At 44.3% G+C, this 18,353-nt stretch overlaps 5 protein-coding genes across 5 annotated transcripts; 3 read left to right on the forward strand and 2 right to left on the reverse strand.

The window, feature by feature from the left end:
* Window positions 1–962: 962 nt before the first annotated feature.
* EDB93DRAFT_1070739 (uncharacterized protein) lies at window positions 963–1,316 on the forward strand (the record flags this gene model as incomplete). The annotated part of the gene is made up of 2 exons (XM_041444965.1): window positions 963–1,166; window positions 1,203–1,316. Coding segments are annotated over 2 exons (318 nt in total), but the record flags the coding sequence as incomplete, so codon positions are not given.
* Window positions 1,317–1,956: 640 nt separating this feature from the next.
* On the reverse strand, window positions 1,957–3,437 carry EDB93DRAFT_1106199 (uncharacterized protein; the record flags this gene model as incomplete). Its single annotated transcript, XM_041447591.1, has 9 exons — window positions 1,957–2,011; window positions 2,061–2,130; window positions 2,266–2,302; window positions 2,341–2,460; window positions 2,511–2,587; window positions 2,742–2,889; window positions 2,940–3,048; window positions 3,141–3,236; window positions 3,352–3,437. The coding sequence occupies 9 exons, from the start codon at window positions 3,435–3,437 to the stop codon at window positions 1,957–1,959; spliced, it is 798 nt and encodes a 265-aa protein (XP_041304867.1).
* A 2,933-nt stretch (window positions 3,438–6,370) lies between these two features.
* EDB93DRAFT_1253157 (uncharacterized protein) lies at window positions 6,371–8,380 on the reverse strand (the record flags this gene model as incomplete). The annotated part of the gene is made up of 9 exons (XM_041453409.1): window positions 6,371–6,446; window positions 6,496–6,677; window positions 6,735–6,761; window positions 6,802–7,263; window positions 7,321–7,593; window positions 7,644–7,679; window positions 7,747–8,043; window positions 8,096–8,201; window positions 8,256–8,380. 9 exons carry the CDS (start codon window positions 8,378–8,380, stop codon window positions 6,371–6,373), a joined length of 1,584 nt encoding a protein of 527 aa, XP_041304868.1.
* Window positions 8,381–9,027: 647 nt separating this feature from the next.
* EDB93DRAFT_1106200 (uncharacterized protein) lies at window positions 9,028–11,376 on the forward strand (the record flags this gene model as incomplete). Its single annotated transcript, XM_041447592.1, has 10 exons — window positions 9,028–9,155; window positions 9,286–9,403; window positions 9,454–9,687; window positions 9,878–10,021; window positions 10,197–10,295; window positions 10,395–10,418; window positions 10,573–10,820; window positions 10,871–10,959; window positions 11,134–11,253; window positions 11,309–11,376. 10 exons carry the CDS (start codon window positions 9,028–9,030, stop codon window positions 11,374–11,376), a joined length of 1,272 nt encoding a protein of 423 aa, XP_041304869.1.
* Window positions 11,377–12,772: 1,396 nt separating this feature from the next.
* Window positions 12,773–16,068, forward strand: EDB93DRAFT_1106201 (uncharacterized protein; the record flags this gene model as incomplete). The annotated part of the gene is made up of 11 exons (XM_041447593.1): window positions 12,773–13,753; window positions 14,149–14,162; window positions 14,212–14,263; window positions 14,302–14,431; window positions 14,560–14,609; window positions 14,954–15,050; window positions 15,104–15,208; window positions 15,388–15,460; window positions 15,749–15,779; window positions 15,829–15,903; window positions 16,015–16,068. The coding sequence occupies 11 exons, from the start codon at window positions 12,773–12,775 to the stop codon at window positions 16,066–16,068; spliced, it is 1,662 nt and encodes a 553-aa protein (XP_041304870.1).
* Window positions 16,069–18,353: the final 2,285 nt, after the last annotated feature.

Consider the following 18,353-nt stretch of genomic DNA (forward strand, 5'->3'; position numbering starts at 1 on the left):
TAAGAAGATAGAATATAGACTGCTGGCGAGGCAGAAAGGATCACTCTGGTGAGAGTAGGAGGTCAAGAACCAAGTAGATTCAAGTTAGGGAATATAGTACATGGTAGCAAGTTTATATAGAGGACAGGAGATGTATTAGTGGGTGATAACTCGTACTACTGGGAGAGGTAATCGGTAAAGGGTATAACCATAACAGGAAGGCACGTTCGGTCGAGGTAGAACGTGCTAGATAAGAAAGTGAGTCAAAGATCGAAATAAGAAGTGAAACGCGCAGGGGCACGATCGTGCAGCTGCAGGATCTAAGTATAAGTCGCATGTGCGACTGCGCATTGAGTCAGAGATCAAGAAAGGGAAAAGGGCAAAAGGGATGCATCGTGCATCAGATCATAGGTTACCGTCCTGGACAGGTAAGGGCAAGGGGACTGTCCGCAGGATCAGTCAGGTGGTGGAACGGAGCATGGGTATGCTTCGTCAGCGAAAAGGATCCGGCCAGATGTACTGGCTCTGCTGAAGCGACAGGTAGAGAGCAAAAGGGAATGCGAGAATGACAAGGATGACCAGGGTAAGGTCGGGGTAAGGGTATGATGCAAGGGCTGATACGAGGAGGATCAGAAGAAAAATGGTTGGGGCCCAAGCGTCTAGATGTTCTTGTAACACTTCCCTTATCAACTCTCGGACGGTAAATATCACTTACTTTTATGTTGTGTATCATCTCTAATGATACTTTTATATCTCAGGGACTGTCACAATTTTTTCAGTTGAGGGGAACAGCCTGTTAGCAGCATCGAAAGGAGAGCGTGTTGTGACATGTCTACTGTGTGAAGCCAAGGTACCAGACATGCGCTGTCATATGGGTCAACACATCCTTCACGCATTGTGCAATACACCTGAGGTCATTGATATGAAAGAATAGGTACATATTTTTGATACTATTTATTTACAATGTTGATTATTCTCAATAGGTTGGAGAGGAATATCTGTGTGGATTCTGTGGGCGTTCAGAATGGCCCGAGTGCGCCATCACAATCACAGTTACTGCAAGCAGTGCACCTACCTGGACGACACAATGTACATATCAGCACACCTTCAAATACGGAGCTGTCGACAACGGATCGAAAAACAAGCCTTGCCGAAACCTCCCTCTCAAATGCACACTGTGCCATCCAGTACTCCCTCCTGAGCCTGGAAGATCTTCATGAAAGGCACCTGTCCTCGCTGTTGAAGCTATCTGGCGCTACAACATGCTGGAGCATATAATGAAAGAACATGAGGAATACTCAGTTCCTGGATGGAGATCAGAGGGTGTCGAGCTGCCTGCAAGCATCCACAATGATATGATGCTGACAGACCTCGAGCAGAGCACCTCACGCATCCCGAAGGAGCGCTGGATCACCCCACCAAATGTTTCATCTGGGTTGGACAAGGAGAATATCCCTGCATCAAGTTCCCATCCTCTTAAGCGGTCCATGACCGCATCTACTACCTACAAGCCTGCAAAATGTACTCGCATTGCTCATGCTTTACTTCAGCAGCCTACTGCCTCACTTGCTTGATGTTCTCTTCATTTGCATTCATTTTGTATCACTACTCTCTCGTATTGCTCATTATGTCTCTATTGCTTTAGAACAAATGCTCTCTATTAGTTTGTACGTACTCTACAGCATGCACTGGAAGCTACAGTAGTTCTTGTTGTCGTGTACTCGAACCGTTCCCTTGCAATCAATTGTTAACATTGTTTTTCTCTTGTGCGCCCGGATGAAAATGATCGAACGGTCACCATATATGGATATATTGGTGTTACTGTCACTGTGACAGAGGGGTGGGGGGGGGGGGGGGGGCCTCTGAAGTTGCGAGAGGTGTATATCCTATATTGCAAATTTGCACACCTCTTGACTACTACTATTCTGAACCAAAAGTAGCATCATCTGCTTGCTGCTCTCTGCCTTGCGAGAGCATTTACAGACTTGCCCCGTCACTAATTTCTGCATGGCAACTTGTACCGAAGACTTTCCTAAGAAATATAAATCAGTTAAGGCTATTAAGTATGTAAAAAAATGCACCTCATCCACCATGCTAGAAGCCGGTTGACTTTTTGCTGTGCTAGTCGACCAGGAGGCTTTTCAAAGAAATCTACAATATTTGCCAGAACAGTATGTAGTTGAAATCTCCATCAACCAAACACCACGAGGTCACAGAAGAAAGTGTGAATTGTAACTTGTCGCATATTGTTAGCACTCAGTAAAGAAGCTCGAAAAAACCACCTACTTGACAAGATACATATGCAATTGAGCAGGGTGTGACTCTGTGCATCTTAGTGATATGCGCAACATGTGTTTTTACTTTTTTGCCAGAATAGACATCCCTTCCTGCATGTCGGTTATTTTCGATGACATCCGCACCATCACCATCACCGGCAACCTCCTTTGCGGAGGAGGGAGACGTAAATATGGCCTTGAAGGCCTGCTAAAGTAAGATCTTTCGAGTTTTCAACCTATTTGTATATGACTAACCTGCAGCAAAATAGTGCTTTTGAAAAGGCCTTCCTCTAGATTGTCCTGATCAGCCATGTACTTGTCGTACAGGAATGCTGGTCAGGACATTTCGGTCACAACAAAGCCATCTGCACAATCCCTGATCCCTGCTCTGACTCTGACAGACTGACGTTAGTGTTGTGTAGAACACTGAGTGAGATAGTTACATTGCCTTGTTCCAGTCCAGCTCAGTTGGACAGAGGAGTCTACCGCATGCATCGTTGATGAATCCATGACAGTTTTTATCATTGGGGTTGACGGAGGGATCAGGCTTGAATTCACGATTGACCCAGTCAACAACGAGATTCTTGAGCTTTGAGGTATCATCCCCTCGAGCACCATCAGCACCCTGTCTAAGCTGAATAACACCTAAGCAGAAGGCAAACTGTTTACACTGGAAAATCACACCTTTTTTAGCATTTGCACATAATCATTGTATTCCATTTCCAAAGCCTTCTGGTGAAACCATGGGAGGGCATGATTAAGGGCAATGTAGCTGCTTTGTAAACAATCTTGACTGTGATGATCAACCAATGACTAGCAATCATAAGATGCAGGTAAAAGAATTACTCAATAGTCAAATTTTCATCCAACTCGTCATTCTCACACCTCCTGTTATTCTCAGCTATTAGGTCTTCAATATTATTAAATAATGCCACTATGCATCTGATGCCTCTTCCTTTCAACATGAAGTACTTTGACTCCCTGACAATAATAGTGAATAAACTGAACTAGATGTAATCAATATCTGTACCTTTGTTTGATCGCTTGGCCTGACTCCAACTCCTGTAACCTTTCTTCCAAGGTTGTGATCTTTCACTTCTGGAGAGCACTATCAGATGTTGCTACTGTTAGTGACTGTGACGATGCTGGGGGATGGGAGGCAGCATCCATGGTCTCAGACATGATCTTACACAGCGAGGAGGGGAAGGGAGAGCGATTGGGAAGAGTGGGACATAGGTCAGGACTGACTTTATCCTGTTCCTGCTTTATATGATACAGTTATCTGGCAGCATCAGCAAAGATCCCAAAACGTGTATATGCTGATAAGGGAAAGGCTTAGGAGTAATGTTAGCCAAACACATTTGATGCATTGCCTAAACACATACGTACCATTTTGGGACGGCCTACGGCATACTGTATGCAAACCAAGCGATGTCTAACCTTATGAACTATATGCTGGCATGACTGCATAGTGTTTGACCTGAGTGTAGTTAGGTATGGAATGCAAGCCGCTGGGTGGCGAGACTTCCGTTCACCTGTTATCATAATAGATTTTAGCAATGTCATCGTGTTTACTCACATTAATACCAGCAAGAATATCTGTCTTGTTTCAGACGAACTAGTAGAAAAGGCACTTGCTTCCTCGGTAGCAAAATTCATGATCTCCAAGACGGTCACATCTGGTTGATTATTGACTCCGGTGTATCGTTGATGAGTAGTACATTGTAGTAGTACTTGGCACCAAGATCTTTATTCACCAAAGGCAATCAACGTCACAAATAGCAGCAAACACAAGTGCTTGCCTTCCCACTTAGCATGAGCATCATGACAATGATAGCTTCAATACAACTCATGCAGCTTTCAACGACAGGGCCAAAACCATGTATCCAATATACCTAGGAGGCAGCATGTTCCTCAATGGACCCAGTCACGGCTCAAAGCTGTATGAGAGCTGTTGAACCTGTGTTAGGTGCACTTGCACTTAGTAATAGCCTGAACAGACCGACCGATGCTAGGCGGAACCACCAACTTGTCAGTGAAAGTTGCAAAACTCTCGCTTGTCCACTTGCTAATGTTTAAAATAAACTTGGTCTATTTCTGTCCTACTTATGTGTAGATTCAACTTTAGGTATAGGCGGTCCACTAAATATGAGGAGGCGGTGAAATATGAGAAGGCAGTGTGGGCCACAAGAGTGTCTGCAAGTGGCTTGGCACTAACATTAGGCATGTCATTCTGTTTGAGGGAGCATTTACGAGCAGGTATATGCGAGTACTGTGAAAGAGCAGTGTGAGATGTCGCAATTAATGAGGGTGGCTGCTAGTGGACTAGGTAGGGTGAGTATTGAAAAGAAGAATAAGAACAAAAAACTCATGACTAGGGAGCACATGGAGGCATGACAGCGCTGAATCCAGACCATCTGCATCATATTGTTGATTCTTCATAGGGGCGTTGAGTGAGACGCATGCCAGGCAACTAAAACAGACACACCTCATAGATGTGCCAGGTAGAATGCATCATGATAGAAATCCCACTGAGATGTCATGTGTGGCCACAGCGAGGTCCAGAAAGAATGTGGTAGAGATGAGTCAGAACTTGAGATGACTCAGAGTCCAAACATTATGTGTGCTAACATTTGTGTGAATGGTGGGTGGCACATGGCGTACACGAAACAGACACTCTAATGATTCTCAGTGAGGATCACAATGAGAATCATGTCCTCAGCCCTCAGCGAAGTAAGAGGTGGAAAAAAAGTGTTGCATTGACTGCAGGCAGATACTAGAGTATCTAGAGTATGTGTCATAAGATAATTACACAGTGGTGCTCAGGGTAAGTGTCACATACCTTCTCTGCTTTGAAGCTCTGTGAATTGCCAGTAGCTTCCTAGAAAAGCTTTGGGCCAATGGTTTGCGATAATAGAGTAGAAACTCCAAAAGGGCCTGACGGCTTTGAACCAAACAGTTACTACAGGTGGTGTTGGAGCAGAAGCGCCAAAATTGGACCAGATGGCCTCAGTTCATGGTGTTAGAGCAGAAGCTCAACAATTTGGGCCAGATGGCCTCAGTTCATGGTATTAGATAGAGCAGTAGTTCCAAAATTTGGACCAGATGGCCTCAATCCTAACAGCTTGTGGTTGTGGAGCAAAAGGGCCTGACAGCGGAATGAACCAGATTCAAGATGTGGTGCATGTGATTATTATTACATAACATTGTTATGCCAAAGTTCGTTCTGGTCTAAGCTATGCCCGCAGAATCCAATATCAGTTCATTCACTGAAATATCTCGAACCCTGTAGTCAACAATATCTTGATGGACATATCTGAAATTGTATAGTATTATGATCTATCATGAATCATGATGCTTGAAGATGTGGTAAGTCCATGGGTCTCTCGATAAACTGTCTTCGTGCTAACTTAGTATCTGAGTCTAGTTTGTTAAGTATTATTGTGTCCCTCTTCATCTGTCATGGCAACACATTTTGTTGACGTACCATCCCTCTCGTGCCAGGGTCAATGTTTGTACAGCTATCGTGATAGTTAGATGTGTGACGTGAACAAAACTTGCTCCTCACATGACACAGCTCATCAATGGTCTTGCCAGGAGCTCGAGCATTATCTGGCTATGCTACTGGAGGATGTCGAGAATCTAGTGGCATGGTGGAGCCCCTGTGAGTTCATTTCCCTCGTATTCTTATTCCTTGCAACATGATAAATATTTCTTCAAAGTATTGCATGCATCCCTCAGTTCTGTGTCTTCTGTGTTTTTTGAGGGGCGCGTTGCTTTTCCTTTAGATTTCCAAAACTTTTACAAGTGTATTCCTGCTCAAGTTGTTCTGTGTATCCACATACTTATCATGCAATTGCACAATCAGAATATGTATTGAGTCTTTTCGCAGGCGTGATCACTGTAATAGACAAATCATTGATGGAAATTCAATCTGTCTCAGAGCACAAAGAAAGCAGAGAGAATTATATGTATCTGTCCGATAATGACCCTTCCCTCATTACTACATGGGAGTTGGGAATGATTTCCTGGTGCTTTTAGTTGTCTGTAATCACCAGTCCTATAAATCCGATAGAAATTGAAAGCACATCTTCTAGTGACAAACAAGACTTCATTTAAAACAAGAGGAGGTCATCAAACATGTCATCATCTTCCCCATCCTGGGGGGGAGCTAGATGACTGGGAAGAGTACTACATTGGAATGTGAGTATGGATATCCCTTTCTATGTTGTGTTAATACTCAACCTTTGAGTCAGATTTGTTGACTGTGATATGTTCATGTGATATACTCACTTTGGTGTTGGCCAGAATAGGGATTCTGACTGGCAATATGTCATGGATATTGTTGAGGATGCAGACCACGAAGAGGTCAGTGATGATGAGGGTCACAAAGAATGTAATGATGAGTTTAGTGACAAGGAGCTAGAAGATGAACATGATAGTGCAGATGAAGGAGAAGAAGATGGGCTAGTGATTCACCATAGCGAAGGGAGCTTGTACCATGTCCTGATGCAAACACAGGAATCAGATGAGCTCCTCGGATCACCTGCCTTGGATTGAGAAACCCAAATGTGTCAGGGTCTACTTCCTCTACAAAGGCAACCTTGGGAAGATGAGCATGCTTCATGCCGGACATATGGGTCTGCAATGGTGCTAGCCACCTCACAAAGAGAACTTCGAGGTGCTGCTTCACAGGTGAACCTCCATCATTCAGCCATGTTTCTACATGATAGATGCCCAGTATGTGGGCATACCAATATGGATGGCTGGGTGTTGTTTCCCCCGAAAGCACCATAACATCAGCATGTGTCTGAGGGCTGATGGTATCATACTTGCGTCTGAGATCATATATTGTGTAATTGACCTGCATGGTCTGGACTGAATAGATCATGTTGTTAGGAATGATTACTGAGTTGTGATCTTCATCCATGAATGTGTGGTCACAATAGGTAATGTCAAGTTCCCGAAGCCTGTAAAGGATGTGGTCCTTGAGTCTCAGTACAAAATCCTGACAATCATTGTGAAAGGCGTGTGAGGTGCATTCCACTTGTAGTATTGTGCCTACCTTAACTGCTGGATCGCCACCATGTTCTCGAAGGAATGTGAATAAATTGATTGTATTGCTTTGAGTGGTCACAATATGGTGGTGGCTTCTAGAGGACATGGAAGGGGGGACATCGGTGGGTGAATGGCTATCAAGGCCGGAGGTTACACCCCCAATTTCTGCTATGCGTCGAAGCACACGGCGTCTGCATTCGTGCTTTGCTAACTGTCCTGGGGTATATAATTTGCTTGTCAGTGGATAAAAGGCCTTGAGAGTTCTGTGTGCAAGTTCTCCCTGGCCAAACCTCATGTCAGGTGGATAGCGGAAGTGTAACATGTACATACCATTTGAGTAGTGAAAGAATCTGTTGTCCCAAAGAGCTTAATGGTTCTCACGTAATCACCCATTGCAGTGAAACTTGTAGGTGTTGAGATTGAACTTCTTTACTCTTGGACTACTTGATTCTGTAGAGGAGGTATTTTCAGAACGCCAAGCAAGCCTCCGTAGTTGAGCTGCTTTTTCTCTTGGTAACTTGATCATAGCGAAAGCAGCACAAGTGTCGCATTGAAATTTCCGCAACCTCTGAGAGAGCTTCTTGAATATATCTTCAAGAAAGATTACTGTAGAGTCTGAGTGCATCCTGAGCTTGGCGAGCGCATGCCACTGTGCAAACTGATATAGCAGAGACTGCACAGCTGCATTGTGGTCAGTGGGGAACAGCCCCTCGAAAACTGGAATAGAACACTAATGATAGGGATGAGCGCAATGATAATAATGATAAAATAACAGAAAAAACCTGTAAGATGTCTTCGAAGTCACGCGCTGCCAATCTTTTCATCTCCGAGGTCTTATTTGCAAACTTTCGAATGACGCCATTGCCAAATGTAGGGACCTGGCGAAATCTACGGTAAAATTAGAAGTTGTTATAACACCAATTCTATATGAACTCCCCGCACCTGTGATCGAGGGTGGAGACTAGCTGACTACCCTGAGCAAGAGCATACAGAAGCCTAATTAGATGGGTGAAGAGTGACTTCCAGGTGCCCAACTCGCACTCATGCATGAAGTTAACAACAAGCATTCAGAATGAGTCGAGGCTGAGTGGACCAAGCTTCTTGACAAATCGATTCTATGAGCAGGTAGTTTTAAGTGTATCGGAAATGATGAGGAAGTATCTACGCATACCAAGGTGGGTACCCAAGAACCCTCTCCAAGAGTGTCTTCAACCTTCGAACCATCGACAGTATTTCCCCACTTGTGAATATACTCACGGGCCTTAACATGCTCTTACTATATGTAACACCTTCTGGATTTGGTTCAGAAACTTCATGTCACCAACATTGTTTACCCTGTTTGGACACGACATATTAGGCTATATTATGATGCCATGTGGCGAACATGTGTCAATGCGGGACTTGGGTGGACTTGTACCTGGTGATATGAACTTACAACACATTGCGCAGCTCTAGTGCTGATTATAGACATCCATACGTCGAAGGTCCAATGCTGCTGCAAATGTTTGTGTTTAAGCGCTGCTGTTCTGTTGGTAGCAGCACCTACACAGATCTAAAGTTTTTCCTGGTGAAAGGGAAAATGCTGATAAGAAGTATTTATAAAAAGCTGGCGAGTTAGTACCCTTCAAACTCCATCCCTCTGTCTCTCTGTCCCTCCGCTATCTGAATCCTCTGCGTTGCACCTAGTACTACCCAGCCTGGAGCTCACCTGAATATGAGCATGCCACATTCCCATCTTGCTTCTCCTCTAAGCTCCACGAGAGGGGCTGATCCCAACTATGGCAGGAAAAACATACCAGAAGAGGGTTTAGACAGCGCTCCGACTCTCAACAGACCCCTGTCGTCATATTTCACACCAGAAACTTCACCATTCATCATCACCATCAACCACTGGAAATTTTTCATCAGGAGATGGAATTAATGCCCCTATATCATCCCCTTCAATACTTACCCATCTATCTTCTTATACAAGATGTGCAAGAGAAAAACCCAAGCCATATCAAAGAAGTGGTCTCACGTTAGCAGAGCACCTTGTCGGTGGGAGTGTTCATGGGTGCAAAGGTTCCAAGAATCTGTTGGATGTTCAAAAGGTATGTTAGTCTATGATCCACAGATTACTTATTGTCAAATATCATTTTAGAACAAAGATATACTTGGGCATACCTTGAAGAATCTGTCTTTGGAGGCTCTCGCTCAGGCTGTCGTCACCCAGCATGCTGAGGTTGAATGGAGGTGCTTGTGCGCTCTGACAACAGCTTGGCATATTGAGGCCATTGAGCAACACTCAAAGCTTCTGCACATGATTCTCGAGCGTGAAGCACAAACATATGCTAATGCAGCTTCAGAGTCACTCAACACCTTGTTTAAGCAACTTGTAAGTTGTACAACAAAGGAAGGGCTTGAAGAACAAAAGGAGTGTACTGTCAATGTATATGATGATGATGCAACATCGTTTGCTGTGGTGGATGAAGAGCTTAATGATATCGAGGCATATGCTTGTGCACATTTCCATCCGCCTGCAAATAATGTTGTTGCTAAAGATTCCTTGCAAGCAATTCATATAGAATCAGATGCTAGTGCTACAAGTTTGGATGAAGACCATAGTTTTGGATCTATGCATGGAACTTCAAGGAATTCCACAGAGTCTGATGACTGAGGTGATTGAAATCTTCCTGTGTAATGAAGCTTGGACTAATTCTGCTTACCAGGTAGATCCGGTCAAATTTGTGCATATACTTAATTCCTTCACCTTTCATGTCAATCCACATTATGTATATACTGTTTTATTTAGTGTCAAATCAATGTCTTCTATGTCGTACCAACCAAATCCTTGCATCACTGGGACCTGGCATATATCATCTAAAATACAACAATAATTACCAGGTACCTGCTGAGCCTTGGGTTGTTACCTCATTACAAACAACACGCACTTGTCCTCTGACGGAACTTGAATGCCATGCATGGAGTGTGCTTCAAGTTTTGGTGGGCCGTGCCTGACGTTCAGCAGGCACCTGGCATCCGTCAATACTCACAAATAACGAGCACTCTGTTGTGTTGATAATCAAAAGTCATTCAGTGCAGGGGAAACCATCACTAGCGGCCCAGGTAAGATTTATTTGAACAGCGAGAACGTGAGTTGATACCCATAATAGCTGCTTTCTGATGGCTTGGGAATCTGATGAGTATGCACAAGCTCTGCTTGCTGTAACTGTAGCTCGTTTTTTAAGATCAGACTTGGACTAATTTACACTATTACTAGCTTGCACGTTCGCAGCCATCCAACTCGCCAACTCCACTTAGTACTCCTGGCGTCTCGTGTTCTCCCAACACCTCATTTGTGCCACAACCACATACCTATTGTGGGCAGCACATGTGGGGAGATCCAGCATATGGCACTATGCAACACCGGCCACTGGCACACTCGACAACCATCAACAGCACTTCAGGAACCAGCGCTTGGGGCAGGGATGACCATAATGTAGGCCTGGACTACTATGGTAGCCACAGGTAAGTTTTTTGGTGCTCAGCAATATCATTTTTGACTAATTTCAACTTAGGTCCACTGCCCCACACCCACAACATTTTCTCCCAACCAAATACTACAACACCTCTTCTCTTTGGGCTCCCTCCCAATCCATAAGGCCAAGTCCCTTTGAGAAGTGCAATCTGTATATCACAAATTTCGTCAACTATTTTCTCTTTTCTGTCTGACACCACAAACTGAGGCCATCTGGCCCAAATTGTTGAGCTTCTGCTCTAACACCATGAACTGAGGCCATCTGGTCCAATTTTGGCGCTTCTGCTCCAACACCACCTGTAGTAACTGTTTGGTTCAAAGCCGTCAGGCCCTTTTGGAGTTTCTACTCTATTATCGCAAACCATTGGCCCAAAGCTTTTCTAGGAAGCTACTGGCAATTCACAGAGCTTCAAAGCAGAGAAGGTATGTGACACTTACCCTGAGCACCACTGTAATTATCTTATGACACATACTCTAGATACTCTAGTATCTGCCCTGCAGTCAATGCAACATTTTTTTTCCGCCTCTTACTTCACTGAGGGCTGAGGACATGATTCTCATTGTGATTCTCACTGAGAATCATCAGAGTGTCTGTTTCGTGTACGCCATGTGCCGCCCACCATTCACACAAATGTTAGCGCACATAATGTTTGGACTCTGAGTCATCTCAAGTTCCGACTCATCTCTATCACGTTCTTTCTGGACCTCGTTGTGGTCATACATGACATCTCAGTGGGATTTCTATCATGATGCATTCTACCTGGCACGTCTACGAGGTGTCTGTTTTAGTTGCCTGGCATGCATCTCACTCAATGCCCCTATGAAGAATTAACAATATGATGCAGATGGTCTGGATTCAGTCACGGTGTCCGACCCTAAGTTTGTATATGATTTGCTCTTGTCCACGTCGCACTGACAGGCAATGGATCTAGATAGGGGTCGGGCGCCAGTGTTGCATCCACTAGCATGGACATGTTAAGCCCGCTGTTAAGGCTGGCTTAGCACAGACTACTAGCAAGACATGGGATGACATTCTTGAGTACTACATCGTACTTTTTTTCATCTTATGTAAGTTTAGTTCTATGCTGACAGTAGAGAAACAGGCTTACAGAATGTTCGCCCCACCAGACAATCCAGTCCAGTAGGGATGAAATATCGTACATCTAGGCTAGTACTATGAACATCTACTGTTTGGCTGTTCAGTCCCCTCGTGCACTGAGTTCGATTTGTCACATCTGCGAAGTGGGAATCTAATTTTTTCTGGATTTAATAGTGCTTAGCGCTGAGCTGGATGAGTTCGGAGTTCAAATGGGCTGCTGTGACGGTGTGTGACACTGATTGGAAAACTGGGAAAACTGGGACCATCCTCCAGATGGCAGTCACACAGTGACTTCCAGATCACACAATCAAGCCTAGGGTGGGAGTGTCATTGGTAACTTACAAGATTGGATCTGGTGTGGAAGAAGGATGCACAGGCTAAAGGACATAAAGATAAGCGGCATTATTATGTATTTGAATCAGCTGTACTCAGGCTGTAGTATTAGTTACTAGCTCAATTCAGAACTGACTGGCTGCAGCCGGACTTTGTATGTTATTCGGGATCAGCGATTGAACCCTAAAGTTGAGCACTGAGCGGGAATTAATATTTGAATGGTTGCCATTTTGAGCTACTGACTAGAACAGAATTTGAAAGTAATCACTGCAAAAAAATGGACGGTCTTGCACGAGATTGGAAAAGGGTTCAGGGGCCACTGCGGCTGATAGGAAGGCCTTGAGGTAGGTCAAACAGATCATGACAACTAATATGTAGTTAAGCGATAGGATGCATCAGCCGACCAGTAAGAGCCGGCCTGGCCACGATGGAACAGTTTTCAGGTTCTTCAAGCTCTTCAACTCAACGATCCACCATCCTACTGAGTTTAAGTCATTCACCAAGTGAACAATGTCCCAAAGAGGCTGGTATCAGCACACACCTCCGAGTCTGTCCAGCCTCAACCCAAGTCACGGTCATCCCGACTACTCTCATTCGCATGCTGTAGCGCTGCAGGACATCACACACTCACAAGACTTGGAATCTCTCACTGGGGTGCATGACCTGCCACACCCAGAATCTTATCTCTCCAGATCAACTCTGAATTTGAACGATCCTAAGGTGTCTTGCTCTACATATCCCTCCAATATGCACCAGTCTGTCGGTGATGGCAGCTACTCATACTTGCATGCAGGATCACACTCTGCCACATTGTCTAGCCTGAGTGGGAGCCAAGGAAACATGTCCTGGCACCATCACTATGACGGTGTGGTAGCCCAGCAGCCAAACATCACAGCACACTTGCAGGAGCTGACCTCTTTTCATAGGGAGCAACTGGTACCTCAGGTCACAGAGCCAACATTCGCTGATGATCTTGGGCCAGGCTCCAGCTCCAGCTCCTATGACCACCACCATTCATATCCCTCCTACACTCAGGTGTCCACAAGTAGCAACAGCTGCACAGACTTACACACACAGCTGCATCTCAGCTCGGTTTCAGAGCGGCAGGTGTTTCGCCAAGGTGCTGGGCCAGAATTACCTATTTACAATCCAAGCCTGAGCACCTTCCATAATCATAGCATGGGCACTACTGCACCAGCTCTACTCCCAGCTTTGAGACCCGTTGATTTCTCTTCTGAGCATAGCCTGAGCCAGGTAGCTCCAACCCTATCAGATCAATCAGGTTTGGGCGTTTCCGGCTCGATCATTCTTGATTCTACATCTGAGTCTTTCGTGAATATGTTGGGCCAGAGGAGGATGATGGACGATGTGTACCCTCAGGTGGCGAAGCAGCAAAAGTTTCTTGGTTCCGAGGTTCTCCCTACTAGTATACCCACCATAACTTCATCAGAGTCACCGATGGTCTTTGTACCATTTTTGTTGATCAAAAATGTAAAGGCAAATACGTGGGAACACTTGATGAATTTTGTGTTCCAGAACTCGCTATTTCCCTCCCAGCTACAACTAAATACATGGGCAAAGGATTCACTTAACCATGTGGTCAATTCTTGCGCAAACAGCATGTATTTGTTATATAACTGTTTCATACTAACTCACGTTTGCAACAACAGAGGAATTAACAAAGTGGAAGTCGAGGATAGAGGGCAAACACAAAATCAAGAGGTTGAAGGGCATCCTAAAATCAATTCATGATGGCTTTGAGGACTTCAACCAAGTGTTCATAATAGGCATCTATGACATATCACTCTGAGTATCCGCCACAGGGAGCACCATTTCCTTGCAGATTACAAGGGTGGTCTCATTACTGATTGATTTTTGATATCTAGATGAAATGGTGCAGGTTTGTATGCTACTCTATGATATCTCACTCGACTCTAATATTACTTCAGTGACAGACAGACAGTGGGCAAGTTGAACTTGTTCGAGTTCCATTCGGGCATTGTGCGATCATGACATTTCTGGAGTATTTTCTTCTACAGAGGCAATTCATCCGTTACATGTCGTTCAATACATCTGGTTGGGAAGATCAGCTCATCACCACCATGGCACTTGGAGGAACTTTTTGTAGCTGGGGGTTGAGGTGGTGCATCAATGGGTGGTTTGTAGATGGTGAATTCGACACACCTGACAATGAGCTTTGCTATAAATCTTTGATAGAGAGAACAGGTTCACTGACCAGTGTTCAGAAGGCATTATTTTATGAGCATCTTAATCATACTTGTCATACTTTTGAGTAGCTATCTCATGTCGACACGTTCATGGTGCATTATACATTACAGTAGACTTAGTAGGTGATCTTGATTTCAAGCCAATCATGATATCATGACAAGTTCTGATATATCAATGTTCTTTACATAGAACAAGCAATACGCTCGCCTGCAGACATCTTTTATTTTCTCACTCTCTCGGCTCTCTTGACAGCAGTCACAAAGAGTAAACTACATTCTCCGCATCCCTTTCCTCGTTCGTGTGTGGCTGCAATGCTCGAATGTTGCATCCATTCTGGAATCCGAACTCTTGACAGTGCAGTGTACTATTAACCATATGTAAATACATCAGTGCGAAGTGCTCATCAGAGAGTGAGACCTTCAAGCAAGCCATCCAAGTCATTGAACATTGTTGCATATGCAGGCCGCAACAGAAATTGACTTTGGTTCACAGGCACACAATCACCCAAAGCCGCGTGCAAAACTGTTTGAGAACACATCAGCAAAAGGCGGCAGTCAAGGTTAAATGGAGCATCAAGATTCAAAGGGGCTCGAGAATACTTTACCCACCCAGTTGCCATGAAGACAGATGTCCAGAACTTCGAAGTTGGAGCAGAAGCTCCAAATTTAGGGCCAGATGGCTTCCAACTTCCAAGTGAGAGCGAGGAGATCCTCTGCTGTAGGTCTGTACCCACCATGATGCGGTGCCGGTTGTAGGATCAGAAGCAGATGCTTCAACAGGGCCAGATAGCCCCAATGACTCAGTTAGAGGTTGCAGGACAGCCTAGTTGTGCCACAGTGCCACTTGGGTGATTCTCGCTAAAAATCTAGTGTATCAGTCTAATCAGAATGTAATAGGCACTTTCAATGACGCTGGTGGAGACACAATTGTAATACGACAAAGTGAAGATCAACCACAGAACATGATCTTGTAAGTACATCAAAATTGTCATTGATCGCACCTAAATTTATGGCGCACATCTAAATCTTCTTGATATTTCGGCATCACAGTACCTTCCATAACTGGGAAGGCAGATGACGATGGCAGAAGGTGCCAAGCCATATGGCCATCACTGAGCATTGTCAACTGCCATCTTATATTTGAAATGGGACCCAATGTCAACTAGAAGTCGGGTAATATGTCTATGTCTTGATGCGCACTGCTAGTAGGCACTGGGAAAGTATCCATTGTTGTTGTCATCATATGTGATGACAGCAGGAACTGGTCAAGAGCAGTGTACAGTGGTCACGTGAGTTATTTCACATCTTATTTACACGTTGTTTTTACAACCAAATAAGTTTGACTTTCTGGAAGGCCGCGGTGAAGATAGAGGGGGCTCTTGTCTCTTTTGTGTGCAAGTTCAAGTTGTCACTGTAAGTCATCTTTTGTCGCCTAGGTATGTACTTATCCTCTAGACAAGAAATATATTGCTCAATTGACTACTAATGTCTGCTAGATTTCGTTTCATCTGCTATGTAATTCAGGTCACCAACAAATTTAATTGCTCTCAGAAAACCATCAAGACTTCAAGACCATGACGATCTCATTAAACAACTAATCAAGTTAAACCAACATAGATCACATAACGACCCATGCACTTTCTCTTACCTCGACATCACACACAATTGCCTCTATCACTCCATCCACACGTCACTCACATAGTCGTGTTCTCACTGCATTATCTTTCGATACCCTATTCACACTTTCACCTGCTGTGCTGCTGAACAAATCAGCTGCGGCCATGCGCCACTGACCACGATTCTCGATGACTCAAGACACCTTTTCATTTTCTACTTTGCTTGCTTCATCATTTCGGATCTCAACGACTTGTTTTAATATGCCCACAACTGCATATAACATTTTCAAGACCGTTTCTTCATATTATCAATTTTACTTGCACATGAGACCAGATGCCTTTGCAACTCCTCTCACGACCAACTGACACCATTTGCACCCGCTCACCATCACCCTTCGAAACACCTGCAACAAAGCCTGATATCCCCACCATCCACCTTATTGCTGCAACACCCTCATTAGTCAATTCCTCCGTTGCTCCATGGTCTGAACCTCAGCCCGCACTTGCACTCATGCCCAAAGCCTCGTCCTCAGATGCAACACCTCATAGGCGTCTCACATCTCTCTGGACGCAACCCAATTCATCTTTCAATCCTGCATCCTGTGCACAGTGCAACTCTTGCCTCAAGCTAAACTAATCAAGGCAGCAACATTATCCTTATACTTTTCACGACATCCGACTTGTGTCACAACCCAAATAATGAATTAATGCTTGGGCAGAGACTAGGACTCGATCTAAGGTTATCGGACAAAGAGAGAGGAGCAAGTACAGTCTTGGATTGCTACAATGTAGATACAAGAGGTTTGAACTAAGGAACTATCGACCAAGACATGCTAACTATATACAACTATTGAAACAGGAGATTGAAACTGAGTTACAACTACTAGCCAATCATAAAATAGAAAAGAGAATCGTACCATAGAACATCGTAGAATATTAAAGAAGCATCACGTGACCATATCTTATCTTATCGTATCTAATCTAATCTATTCACAATCAAAGAACTCGTCTTCTTCATCAGTCACATCGAAGACACGTGTCGTGGGCGTTAAAGGTATTTCAGGAATGATAGACACTTTCAAGGTAGGGTTAGGGTTTGATTTAGGCGCTGTGTATTGACACTTAGGAAGATTCAAGAAAGAATAATGATTTGTTAAAGGTACTCGTGACAACTTGTAGGCATCAGACAATTCTTAACAGCCATAAGCCCCATACAAGCTTTTTATTTTGGTAGAGTCGAGAACAAACAAGTGTGCTTTTATCCTATTTTTATCACATGCACACTGCTTACCGACAAAATTGATACAGCTTTGTCTGGCTCAGGAAGAATCAGAGACACGACCTGATGTGTTGGGCTGGTCCATGCATCAGCTTGGGGAGGGACGCAAGCAGGTGGAGCTGCTGGGTCACATATTACAGTGACATATTTCCGTATTATATGGGTCACCCAACCTACATAATATCCCGTATAAGACGGGCCAGCGGACTATGGGCCGATGTTATGTATATCCCCAATGTTGATGGATGGGCCGGGAGGGATATTATGTCCGATGGAGATGGGTGGGCCCATCTATGCTGATATTATATATATCCTCGAAGATGTCGGGTGGGCTGAGGGAGTGGTGGAATATGTATTATATAGATGGGTGGGCACATGTAAGAGTTTATTGTATAGACGGGTGGGCCAATGGAGGGGGATGTTATATAGACGGGTGGGCCGAGGTAGTGAGATATCTGTCTGACATTCACAGATTACTGAGTCCCAGATGCCCAAAAACCGAATCCCATTGTGCAACATCCATTCCAGACACCCAAACACCCCAAGCTCGAGACTGGAAACTGGAAACTGGTGAAAATGTGTGAAATTTCTATTTCCTTACACCAAACACATGAACACCTGAACACCCAAAGCCTGAAACTTAAAAGTCCAGTTATCAAATCACCAAGTGCCGAGTCCTGATAGACCCGAAGCCTGAGACCCAAAATCCAAAGCCCGGAACCCAAAAACATGTATGCAAAATGTCCATTTTTCATTCATTGCACAAATCACCGAGTGTCAAGTGACAAAACCCGAAGCTCGAGACCCAGTACACAAATCACCAAGTACCGAGTGCCGAGGGCCGAACCCCAAAGTCCGAAACTTGAAAACATGTATATAACATATCCATTTTTCAGTCATTGCACAAATCACCGAGTGTCGAGTGCCAAAACCCAAAACTTGAAACCCGGTATGCAACATGCCCATTT

The sequence above is a fragment of the Suillus bovinus genome (assembly GCF_016758785.1).
Source record: "Suillus bovinus strain UH-Sbo-P2 chromosome Unknown EDB93scaffold_55, whole genome shotgun sequence".
NCBI lineage: Eukaryota > Fungi > Basidiomycota > Agaricomycetes > Boletales > Suillaceae > Suillus > Suillus bovinus.